The 12,251-nt window shown below is 39.4% G+C and overlaps 2 protein-coding genes across 2 annotated transcripts; one reads left to right on the plus strand and one right to left on the minus strand.

Annotated features, from left to right (window-relative positions):
• Positions 1-407: 407 nt before the first annotated feature.
• med8 (mediator complex subunit 8) lies at positions 408-4,330 on the minus strand. The gene is made up of 7 exons (XM_023807397.2): positions 3,965-4,330; positions 3,740-3,861; positions 3,022-3,166; positions 2,560-2,700; positions 1,576-1,663; positions 1,235-1,474; positions 408-699 (listed from the first exon to the last, which is right to left on the minus strand). Exons 1-7 carry the CDS (start codon positions 3,968-3,970, stop codon positions 629-631), a joined length of 813 nt encoding a protein of 270 aa, XP_023663165.1. The 5' UTR covers positions 3,971-4,330; the 3' UTR covers positions 408-628.
• A 2,287-nt stretch (positions 4,331-6,617) lies between these two features.
• Positions 6,618-11,614, plus strand: LOC111841553 (large ribosomal subunit protein uL18-like). The gene is made up of 8 exons (XM_023807381.2): positions 6,618-6,727; positions 7,173-7,242; positions 7,353-7,468; positions 7,688-7,822; positions 8,110-8,312; positions 9,799-9,976; positions 10,207-10,295; positions 10,903-11,614. The coding sequence occupies exons 1-8, from the start codon at positions 6,725-6,727 to the stop codon at positions 11,003-11,005; spliced, it is 897 nt and encodes a 298-aa protein (XP_023663149.1). The 5' UTR covers positions 6,618-6,724; the 3' UTR covers positions 11,006-11,614.
• Positions 11,615-12,251: the final 637 nt, after the last annotated feature.

A 12,251-nucleotide genomic window follows, 5' to 3' on the forward strand; every position in this document is an offset into this window, starting at 1 on the left:
CTGGACATGATAGGGGAGTGAACTAGTCAACTATCACCTCTTGGTCTTTGAAATGGTCAGGATGTTTGTCAAACAGATATCTGGCCAAGTTTGATGTGTTGCCTTCCTTTAAGAAACACTCTAAAACAGTGTTTACACAGCATTGCTACTGTGTTTAGGGAATCCCCTTTTCTGTCCACTTTATAGCCAAAATATTTCCATATCTCACTTTGCACTCCCCACTTAAATTCAGGTGTTGCTAAAGCTGCTGTCATCCCTTCTCTGATCCAAGTGAAAAAAGGCATCACTCTCTTTGCCATTGTTCCAGGTTGTTTCCCCCCTGTCATACACATCACAGCTGTCTGTGTTAAGCTTAAAGAGATAAGACTCCTTTTAGCCAGATCAAATATGCCATCAATAAAGCGAAATAGAGAAACAGGAACATCTTTATTAATGAAAGTTTATGCGAAAAATACTTCATACAGACCACAAGTTGTCAAACATATACATAAAAACTGATGTGTCAAAACACTTTCTGTACAGCCTGATGGATAACAGTAGGTTCTGCTGCCAGGAGTCAGGGTTGCTGCCATTCTAGGGTCAAGAAGCTATTAGTGTCTTCTGTCTTCCAATAATGATCAAAAACTTCTCATCGATTGTAGGGGTGCATTGAAGCTGAGGCAGACTTTATATTTGTCTTTATGTTGCTTGGCATTTTCCCTGTAGTAAAAATTAAAATTGTATCTTAATAACGGAGAATCTGCACAAGAGAACAAAGTAGCTAAACATAGTATCACTTTAAATGAGGAACAAGCTTTAGCTAAACCAGTGTAAGCAAAGAAGTAGAACTACGTTCTGTTAAATAAGTTACTCTGATATATTGGTGAATGGTGAAAATTTCTAAACCTGAAAACAAAAAACTCTACAATCTCTACATTGCTATAAATTTCTAACTCTGGGGGCTCTTATTTTTTCATTTCTGCCAGATCAGCAGCAAATTTCAGGTGCTTTAGATGTTCTAAGCTGCAGAGAAACTTATAAATAAACCAACACTTAAAGAAAGACGATCTTCATGTCTACAGCAGACAACTGAAGTAAGGTTCATCTGTCACATATGTGCTCAGTGGTCTGCTTTTCTAGATCTCTGATGCCAGATCATGAGATCATTGGCTAATGCAGAGTACTTTCATAAGGATTTAATTACCTAAATCCATACACATCAGCTTCCTTATCTGGTTCTGAGAAGAAGGCTTACCAGGCTGCCCAGGCTGCTGAGGTGGCACTGGTCCGCCAATAGCTGCCTGTTGGTTTGAGGAGCCACTTACAGCCACCTGCTGCAGGGAAGGTCCCCCCGCCATTATGGGCCCTTGACCCGGTTGTCCTGGTGCTACTGGTCCTGGAGGCCTGCACTTGGCAAGTCCCTTCCCAAATCCTACCGCTGCTACCAGTGCGGTCGTGTCCGCTGGGTTGAAGAATGGCTTATTCTGTCGTGCAGCTGAGGGCAGGGAGAAAGGTGAGCGCAAGCATGATGTAAACCACAGTTTTCTCACGATCGAGCTTCACTAAAGTACAGTTTAAAGAGAAATGTCAGTTTACCTGCACTTTCAGTCTCCCTGTCTTCTCGTGGATTGTTCAACTTTTCCAACAGGTTTGAGCAGATTTTATTCAAAGCCTGGATCTGTTTCTGTAATTAGAATGATGGGATAAACAGTACTGTTGACTGAAAAGGAAACAGGAAAAAAAAATTTTTGAAAATGATCCTTGTTACTTTCTATAGATATTAACACATAATCACTACACAATTAAATTAATCAGTGAATACCACTGCCATGAAGGGGTGTATTTGGTCTGCAACAATGTTTAGGTAGGTGGGATGTGTCAAAGTAACATCCACATGAATGCCAGGACCAAAGGCTTCCCAGAAGAACATTGCCCAGAGCATCACACTGTCTCCGCTAGCAATTTGTGCTACAGTAGCTCTCCTGTGGAATTGGACCAGATGGGCTACCCTTTTTTCCCTCATGAGTATCAATGAGCCTTGGGCTTCCATGACCCAGGCACTGATTCACCAGTTGCCCCTCCTTGGACCACTTTTGGAAAGAAGCTGACCCAGTCATCAATCCATCACAATTTAACCTTTGTCAAAGTTGCTCAGATCTTTACGCTTGCCCATTTTTCCCGCTTCCAACGCATGTGGCTCAGCGGATTAGAACTTTTGCCCATGATTGGAAAGACGTCAGTTCAAATCCCAGGGCCGGCAGACTGAAGCTTCTGATGGGCCCTTGAGCAAGGCTCTTAAGCAACCCCCCAGCTCCAGGGGCACTGCACACTGGCTGACCTTGTGCAGTGACCCCCAAGCTTGCTCTCACCTGCGTATGTATCTATGTGTTTGATGGAAAACAACATGGGAGAGGCGAAGACATGTGCTATTGTAAGATAATGAATGTTATTCACATCACCATTCAGTGGTTTGAATGCTATGGCTGATTGGTGTAGCATTCAATGGGCTGAACACATGCAAAACCACAGATTAATAATCAGCTAACTTTTAGTTTAAAAATCCAGGCATGAAACTCTTACCTGTGCAACATCGAGCCCAATGCGAGCAGCTTCAGCACTCAGATGCTTTTCCTGTTCTTCCACTTCTGGGTCAGGCTTGGTGCGCAGGTGATCTGGCACAATTTCATGACTGAACACTGGCACTCGTAACTCAGTTAGTTTCTGCAGAATAAAGTGTGTGTGTGTGTGTGTGTGTGTGGGGGGGGGGGGGGGGGTGTCAAGTGAACACAGGAGCGAGATACGGCATATAACCAAGGAAATAAGAATTAAGAGTATAGTTTAAATAGTCCACAATTCTGGAAATGCGCACAATCTGCCTCTAAATTAAAACCTCTACAGGCTGGTATTGCTAAAATGTGCCTATTATTAATTACACTGCAGTGCATCTAAACTTCTTGGTGTACATATTCCATACCATGAATGTTGCTTAAGGCTCATTTGTAATATAAAAAAATAAGAAATAATGTTTTTTCTCAAACTTACAGCAAGTTCTTCATCTCTGTCTTGAGAGAGCAGCAGGGGAATTATGACTTGGTTGCGTAATGACGGAGTCTTTTCATTCTTCAGTAATTTGTTTATGGTGTTCAGCTGGCCAGAAAGGAGAGCAAAGTTGTCCAGCACAGAAGGCCTACAGATATATAATAAAGAAAAAAATTAAAGTAAAACCACTCAATCAGGGTTTCCATTCATGTCTGCTCTTTTCAAGACAGATGCTATGCCATTCCTCCATCCACCCCTTCAGTCATTCATCCATCCATCCATCCATCACCAGCTAGCCAGTGTAGTAGTCAGCTTACAGCTCACCCTACAAATGTGAGGCCCAGCGCTACTCACTGGACCACCATTTCAATGGGATGCTACACTTGATGAGTTACAATAAATATGAATTCATATGATAAGCTGTGGTATTTGAGCCAATTAATAGGACGCAAAATATAATTTTTATACATAGGCTTTAACTTAAATTACAAACATTTAAAAAAATATATTGCTTTACTGCAGCAAAAAGGAAGCAGCGTGTCAATTGTTACAGTATACGTTATAGCTTGTATATATTTTGTTAAAATTAACTGGTTATACATTAATTTTGGAAACCACACCACACTCAGTTTTTATATTCAGCAGTGTATCTACACCGATCGAAAGTTTTAACCACAACGATATTCCCAGAAGTTGGTTTAAAAATGTATAGTTATTGTACCAAGTCAATCTGTCATATTCATTCTCCAGTTTGAATATAAAATTATGCAAAGAATTCTTCAGCTGCGCCACGCGAGATATGAGAGAGTCTATGGATGCCTCCAGCTGTTTTTCTTCGCGTTGCTGCCAAAAAGAGGGGAAAGTAGCGCGGTTAATCGCCACATATCAGAAAACCAAGAATAATTACGAATGCAAGGGTTTAACACACTCGGCAATGTTCACCCACCTGCATTGTACGTAATTTAACGCTGCGACGATTTTATACGATCACTTCGACGTATATTTTGTAGTATTCTACCTACATTTAAAGACTGCGAACCGCCATACGCCCAGAGAATATCCCCGGAAACGACATCAGGCAAACAGCTCTCCTTTTCGATGATTATGAAAGGGTTCCCCTTTATATCACAAATTAAAAAGGGAAAATTATGGAAAATGGGCGTACAAACAAAAAGGGTTAGTATTCAACATCCGCTACCACATGCACAAACTTTCAAAGATATTCCAACCGATTTCACGATATTAAAATGTATGAAAATGTAAGTCCAACTTCCGGCATTCGCGCAGGAAATGACGACGCCGGTTCACGCTGACACGTGCAGTACACAACAATATGACGCTGCGCTGCGTTCCGTTCCGAAGTAATCACCTGCAAAGTGTGGCCCAGAATTTACACTGATGATAATAAAAAATAATTTATATTATATGTCCATCCTTAGATTTGGTTTAAGGATTGTGATGAGTCTCTGTACCCTATCCCAGTAAGCACAGAGCAGGCGATAGGTAACACCTTGATGGGATGCTAGTCCCTTCTGACTGTAATATTTGTAATATATAAACTGTAGTATTTATAAATTATATTAATTTTACAATATATTCAGTAAGAAGCTTTTTCTCTCTGTCAACTAATATAAGAATTGAAGATAATACACAGTTACCACTATTAATATCTCAACATTTAATTTATAGCCAAGTAAAAACTTGAGGGACTTTTTAGTTATTTTCCAATAATTAGATCATCTACTGAATTTATTTTATTATATTTTATACATTTTATTATAATGGAAGTGTGTTCACTGTTGTGATAATATAGTCCAGTCACCTTGTCGCTTTTAACAAAAAACATACTGCCTAAGGGCTGGTGAGGCTTGTTGTCACATTTTGTGTTAAAATAAAAATACATGACTGTGAGATTGTGTGTTATATCGGTGACATTGTGACTCTTTTTGTATACATTAAGAAGAGAACTCAGTACAAACTCTCTGGGGTAGAAGATAGAATTCAAAGCTGGATGAACAACTTTTTAGGGGTTTTATCAAGGTTCAGTGAATACACAAGCCATCTTCCAATCACTGATCCATTTCAGGGACTTGAAGCAAAATTATGCTGACTAGCATTAAAACATTGTTTGGATTGTCAGAGCATAATTTCTATATAATAAGGTTCTGTCACATGTTGCAATAAGGCTGAGGCACATGGCTTGAAACTACAAACTATTGAGGTGTTAGTATAGTGGGAATTAATTAAATTGGAAACTCAAAGTAGCCCAACAGCTACCTGCAATGTTTGCAATGCCATCCTTTTCAGAGGAGGTAGCAAGAGCGCCATATAATAAAACAAATCCATTATAGCTGAGAACAAAATGAAACACATAATGTAGTACAAAAGAAAAAGCACCCTTATTAAAAGCCATATTTAATTAATGTGTTTGTGTAGAGTTTATATAGCTCTCAGAATTTTAGGAAGAGCTTGGTGTTTCAATTTCAATGTGCTTTTAGTGGACACATGCTTTTATAAATGTCAAATAATTTAGCATGCTCTTGAATCACTTTCCCATGCAGGATTTCAACAACCATTAAAATGTTTTCTGTATTTTTGGCAGTGTAATCTGGGGTATAACATGCTACACCAAACCAGAGCCTGTCCATAAAATGTATAGGTTAGATATATATTGTAGCACCTATGAGATAGTTCCGCATAGCGGAGCCTATTAGCATTTCCTGACATGCTTGAAAAAAATAGCCCCTGTGTTGTGTGTTATTGTAAAAAAAGCATACTTGTGGTGTTTCTGATTGTCATGCGTGCTCTTGCCTGTGTTCTCTGTTAATCCTGTCCAATGCTCTTGCGTCTATACATTATGTGAACTCAGGGGCATTGCTAAAGATTTTGGACCCCATGAAAGTATATCATATTGCCCCCCCCCCCAGTCCAGACAAATCCAGTTATTTAAAAAAAAATTAGGGCGCCTGGCCGAGGCCCTTGGAATCGTCCTAGCTTCCCCTCCCCCCTCTTACAGCACCCCTGTGTAAACTACCCACCACGCATCAGACCTCACCTGTAATTGAAAGATTGCAGGTTCGAATCCCCCACCAGCAAGTCACCACTGAGGTACCCTGAGCAAGGTACCGTCCCCAAGCACTGCTCCCCGGGCGCTGAATTAGCTGCCCCCTGCTATGTCACGGAAGTCACATATGGGTCAAATGCAGAGGACACATTTCGTTGTTGCGCACTGTGTGCTGTGGTGTGTTGACAATGACCACTGATCACTAAATTCTAATTCTAATTCTGTTTCCCTGGTAAGTGTGTTGGAATTATGTGTATTGTTTTGTTTAGTTCTTTTAAGGATTATAATAAAATTCTGTTGCCACCGTGACGTTTGGACCTGGCAAGCGCTACAATATTTTGTATAAATAAGCTGTAAGGTTCGAGCAAATGAAAATGCAGAAGAAACAGTGGTCGCAATCAAAAATACAAATGGTTAAAAACTAAGTGAATTGCCTGCTCTAAAATGGAACTACTTGCACTGTCTCGTACACTTCGCAACAATTCAGAGATCTCAACGTCAAACAAGTAACAGTCAATCGACCGGTACCAGCGTCAAGGAAATGTGACGCAATGACGTGACATGCGCAGTCTGGCGTTTCCTTTCTAAGTACTGGCGGGGTGTAGGATTTCTCCGGGATAAGGAGATCAAAAAGGCTGCAAAATGGTTAGTAAATCGCCACAATACGAACTGATATTAACAAGCAAGGTATTGGCTCAGCGTTCAATGGTGTCACGTCGTCTGTAATAATCTTTAATTCGTTCGATTATGAAAGATTGTCACTGATGTTTTGGGCCCACTTGTGTATTAGCGTGGCCTAATAAGCAACTCGCAGGACTTCTTTCCAAAATTTCTTAAATACCCAGTTGTGCCCAGTAAACCCGCAGTTATTTAGTTGTAGTCGTGTGATTTACCTGCCGGTGTCTGACTTGAATTAATTGTTTATGAAAATGCTGCTGCACCAGGCAAACCAACAGATTATTTTAAATAACATGAACAAACATATCTTTCAAGCATTCATTTTTATGCACGTGCCCACAACAGCATTTAGTGCAATTCTGACATTGTGATATAATGGAAAGCACTCAATGGCAGTATTTTCATCCCCTAGGGCTTCGTTAAGGTCGTGAAGAATAAATCCTACTTCAAGAGGTTCCAGGTGAAATTCAGGAGGAGGCGAGGTACATTTTGCTTGTGAATTGAATTTGTTCCAAAATTACTGTAAGCATTGCATTCGCCTGTCCTTCTGGCCGGCATAACGATGTTGTTCTGCATTGATATTATTTTTAAGAGGGGAAGACAGACTACTTTGCACGTAAGCGCCTTGTAATCCAGGACAAGAACAAGTACAACACACCCAAGTACAGGATGATTGTCAGGTTCTCCAACAGGAACATAGTTTGCCAGGTGAGTTCTGAATTGTTTGGTGTTTTCACCCTTCATGGCTTTGTTTTTTTAAAGAATGTAATACACAGTACGCACTCCATTCTGAAATGAGCTTTTAATAATACCAGTTACCACATTCTCTGTAGCTGGGACAGAGAGAGCTGCCTGAGCTTAGACAAACACTGATAATTTTTTGGTCTGTCTGGACTTTGTTGTAGTTCTTTGTTGGCTGCATTTCAGGTCGCCTACGCCAGGATCGAAGGGGATGTGATCGTCTGTGCAGCCTATTCCCACGAGCTGCCAAAGTATGGCATCTCAGTGGGCCTCACAAACTACGCTGCAGCCTATTGCACTGGTCTGCTGTTGGCTCGTAGGGTAAGACTGAACTCTATTCTGCGCTCTTATCGTAGGCACGTTATTCAGGGTTTGTTCACCTTCAACTCAGACGTGGAGAAGATGTGCGTGTGCAGCGTATTGCACGATTATCATGATATGCGGCACGTGAAGTCGAGGATAATTCCATGAAATTAAACATTACCTGGTTGTTATAAAGGTGCTACATCACTGAAAGATACATACATTGATACATATTTCACCTGTTTAATATAATTATTAGAATTTATTCACTGACCTGAGGTGTCGATGCCTGTTGCCCTCTGTAGCTTTTGAACAAGTTTGGCCTGGACAAAGTTTATGAAGGTCAGGTAGAGGTGACTGGGGACGAATTCAACGTGGAGAGCATCGATGGACAGCCGGGTGCCTTCAGTTGTTACCTGGATGCAGGACTTGCCAGAACTACAACCGGAAACAAAGTATTTGGGGCCTTAAAGGGAGCAGTGGATGGAGGATTGTCCATACCTCACAGGTAATAACAAGATTAGTGTGTGATTCATTACTACTCAGAAATACTTGTTTATTACTGAGCCTGATTGGTTGGTTGATTATCAGTTAATGTACAAATTATTGGATTAATTCAAAGGAAAGCTACGGAATCCACAGCTGCCATACTTAGTTTAATATGAATTAATCAGTGCATTTGATTAAGGAGTATAGAGAATGAAAACTGATCTGTCTGTGAACTCTGATAGTCTGTGAGCACTTTTTGTGTTTACATCACCATGTTTTGTGTGAAGAGACTTTGGCTGGGCTTTTCTGCTGAAGCATCCTGGGCTTGGTTCCATGCTGCGGTGTATTGAAGTGTGTGCAGCACTGTGATGTTTATCGAATGACAGTGATTTTAGGTCATTTACAAATGAACGAATTAATGACATGATGATGCTTTGTTTGCCATTCCTACAACTACGAGTACAGGTATTTTGGAATCACACACCTCGCAGTACAGATATATTTGATTAGTACACTTCACAGTGTTCTATCAGTGGAGACTTCTGCAGTGGATCCCGGGGTCCAAATGAAAAGTTATTTATCTTTGCAGTTTATTGCCGTTAATGTTTATCTGTATAGGTGCCTAATTTTTGTAAGGGTTAATGCATTACAAGCTATTTCTAAATGCACTGCTGTGAAGGTGAGTAAGTTCCTGATGTGGATCCAAACGTGTAGTGATTGTGGTGTAAGTGGGTTAATGCACTTGAAAAAATGCATCATAGGTTTTTTTTAACAAATGGCTCCGGAGGCAAAGAAATTCAGTTGGGTTATAATACGTAAAACCTGAATTATTTAGTATTTACCAATTATTAAACCTGGACTTGCATACCATCTCATTCAATTATTTAAACAAAACTGTGAAGTATGACTGGACTACAGGTGCATTACATCAGAAAATCATTTTGATATTTAATCCCTGACCACAGGTTGTGGTCCTCAGCCTGAAGCACTTTTGATGTTTTTGTCCGTTATTTGTAGTAATTTCTTTGCTTTAATAGTTTTCGTTAAGTAACGGAAATTAGAATTAAAGACTAAAGTCGCACATTGATTTACTACTGTGATTCACCTGGTTAGCAATTAATGTGCGGTTACAGATAATTAATCAAAACCCTTTAGATTTGAGAATTTGATTATTTATTAAGATCAGGGAACAGGTTACTTTTAAGTTATCCAAATTTGATAAATTTGGCTGATACTTGTTCATTACCTTAACATCTTTTGTCATTGTATTTGGCCTTGTGCTGCCTGAGATGGGCTCTAGTGTCATCTGCAACCCTGACCAGGATAAGTGATAGATGGATGGATGGATGGATGTGGCACTGTTTGCTTAATATGCAAAATGAACTTAATGACATGTATGCAGTTCACTGTTTCATTTTCCAATCAAGGTATTGTTCAGTGTGGAAGCCTGTTCAATGAAATACTTCAGTCTGCCATGCTGTACTGGTGTCCCCTTAATTCTGCAGCACCAAGCGCTTTCCTGGTTATGACTCTGAAAGTAAGGAATTCAACGCAGAAGTTCACCGCAAGCATATTATGGGTGTAAATGTGTCAGAGTACATGACGTATCTTATGGAGGAGGACGAAGACGCCTACAAGAAGCAGTTTTCCCGCTTCATCAAGAACGGTGTCACCGCTGACTCTGTAAGGGCACATTGGTACAATTAAATGTGTAAAACTGCTAAGCTCTGTGGTTAGCCTGGACCTGTAAATTGTAGTTAATACTGACCACATTACCTGCCATGCATCTGTTACTGCTGTTTTTGCAAATTTAACAGTTGTTCATATTTATGAATCCAGTTTATAAGCATGCAAGTCTCACATGTATGATTTTGAAGCGTGGTCACAGTTAAACCTTGATGTTTTTCTTTGAGGTGGAGGAAATGTACAAAAAGGCCCACACTGCTATCCGTGAAAATCCCGTCCATGAAAAGAAACCTAGAAAAGAAGTTAAAAAGAAGAGGTGTGTTTTTCACAAATATGCTTTGCTCTTCATACCGCAACCTTTACAGATGTCTCTGTGTTTCAAGCTAGTAATTGGAAATTTGTGTTAGTATGTATGCATGTAATAAGACAAACTGTTGAGCTACAGTTCAGGGCTATTTGCAAAAGCTTTATCCAAAAAAGTTCAATTTAAGATCTTTTAGTATGCCAAATTTTTCGTTAGTCCTTCAAAATTTATTTAGATATAATGGTTTGTATGTTTTCTGATTTTTTTTCTGTATAATTTGAAACCGTGGAGTAATTAAAAAAATCATTTAGCACAATCTCTGGTGTATCCAGTGCTGCATTAGAAATATCAATAGTTAGAGTGCAGGGTTATGGGTCAGAAGTCTGTAACATTACATTACATTTTGTAATATGTTGTGCTCAGTGAACTGTTCCAAATGAAGTTGTTACAAGATGAGGGGTAGTGTTCTCTATCAAAAAGTTTTGAATGGGTGGAAAATATGATTATGCTTTTTTCCCCTCCAAATAGTTACCCAGTACCCAAAGGACCAATATCCTGCGGCAATTAAAAGGTAAATCATGTAGTGGCAGTACATTAATCTGCTGTGTTTTTGTTACAGGTGGAATCGAGCCAAGCTCTCTCTGGCACAGAGGAAAGATCGTGTTGCCCAGAAGAAGGCCAGTTTCCTCAGAGCCAGGGAACAGGAGGCTTCCGAGAGTTAGCATGGAAAATCTGTCCATGGCCTGGCTACAGTGTTTTAATAAATATAAAAAAATACATGTGGTAATGTGACTTTATTACTTGTAGAAACCAAGTCTTCAAGAAATATATACAGGTTGTGTGTCATGACCTAAGAAAATGATGGTTAAAAGGGTGAATGTAGTTCCTGGAAGATTCATATATAGCTACATACATCGAAACAAGTTAACGATTTGGAAATTAGTTCTTAAAGCTAAATGGACAAAACACAGGTATGTTACTGTCTGAAACAGTCAGCTAAATATAAATACATGTGGATGAAGAAACTGAAAGGTTTAATGACCAGATTGAGCCCACAATATACAGGATGTGCACTCATTACATTCCCAGTTGTACCCTGGAATGTCAAAATTAGTCTAAGGGATTACTTCAATCAAGTTTTTCCTTAAATTTCGTACTGAATGGTGCAAACAGGAATTACTTTCATTATAAAAACCAATTTTATCATAACCTGTAGAGAAGTGCCTTTGTGTCTCTGTGTGTATTATGTTTATATTACATTGTGGGGACCATTTTTCAGGTCCCCACCAAGATCTGTGATTGCAATCAAAAAAGTAAAAATGCTAAAAGTCTCATGTTTGGTTATTTATGGTTAAGGTCATCATGTTGTGATTTGAGATTCCCCCATAGAAAAGAATGGGAAGTCCCCACAAAGATATAATTACAAATCTGTGGGGAGATGATTAAGAGAATATACATGAATCATTACTGTTACAACGTTTTTGAGCAGCTAGTACCATCTAATGCTTTCCAGTCTCGGACTTACAGTTGCTGTTCATCTTTGCTTAAATTTAGATTGGACGTTTTCTTTTAAATATTTACTACAAAATTGTATAATACTATAATTTTGTAACCCCAAATATATTGTACAAATATATTGTAACACACGCGGGCACCAATCTCCAATAGTTATTTTTCAATACAAAGTAAGTGACAATATCATATATTGTAAGACAGGACGTCATAGCAGATCAGGGTATTTTACAGTGGTCCAAACTTTCACGCCGTTGTGCAAGTCTTTCGTCAAAAAAGTGACATAGGTCCAGACCTGCAGCACAATCAACATAACATTCAAACTAAAATTCAAGTTACAAAAAATTTAGATCCCGAACAAGTATGTACCAACTTATTCCAGATTGGAACAGTGGAAACCTCTAGATCTTAGGACTCAGAAAGAGCTGGACTGAAAGGTAATGTAAAGGTGGATGA

The sequence above is a fragment of the Paramormyrops kingsleyae genome, chromosome 1 (assembly GCF_048594095.1).
Source record: "Paramormyrops kingsleyae isolate MSU_618 chromosome 1, PKINGS_0.4, whole genome shotgun sequence".
Lineage (NCBI taxonomy): Eukaryota > Metazoa > Chordata > Actinopteri > Osteoglossiformes > Mormyridae > Paramormyrops > Paramormyrops kingsleyae.

What these genes read in the sequence shown, in the direction of transcription:
- LOC111841553 (XM_023807381.2), top strand. An exon ending in GAAATTCAGGAGGAGGCGAG is followed by an intron (nt 7,243 to 7,352) that starts GTACATTTTGCT and finishes ATTATTTTTAAG; the next exon opens with AGGGGAAGACAGACTACTTT. An exon ending in GGATTGTCCATACCTCACAG is followed by an intron (nt 8,313 to 9,798) that starts GTAATAACAAGA and finishes TTAATTCTGCAG; the next exon opens with CACCAAGCGCTTTCCTGGTT.
- med8 (XM_023807397.2), bottom strand. An exon ending in GAATATGACAGATTGACTTG is followed by an intron (nt 3,167 to 3,739) that starts GTACAATAACTA and finishes ATATATCTGTAG; the next exon opens with GCCTTCTGTGCTGGACAACT. An exon ending in ACAGAGATGAAGAACTTGCT is followed by an intron (nt 2,701 to 3,021) that starts GTAAGTTTGAGA and finishes TTTATTCTGCAG; the next exon opens with AAACTAACTGAGTTACGAGT.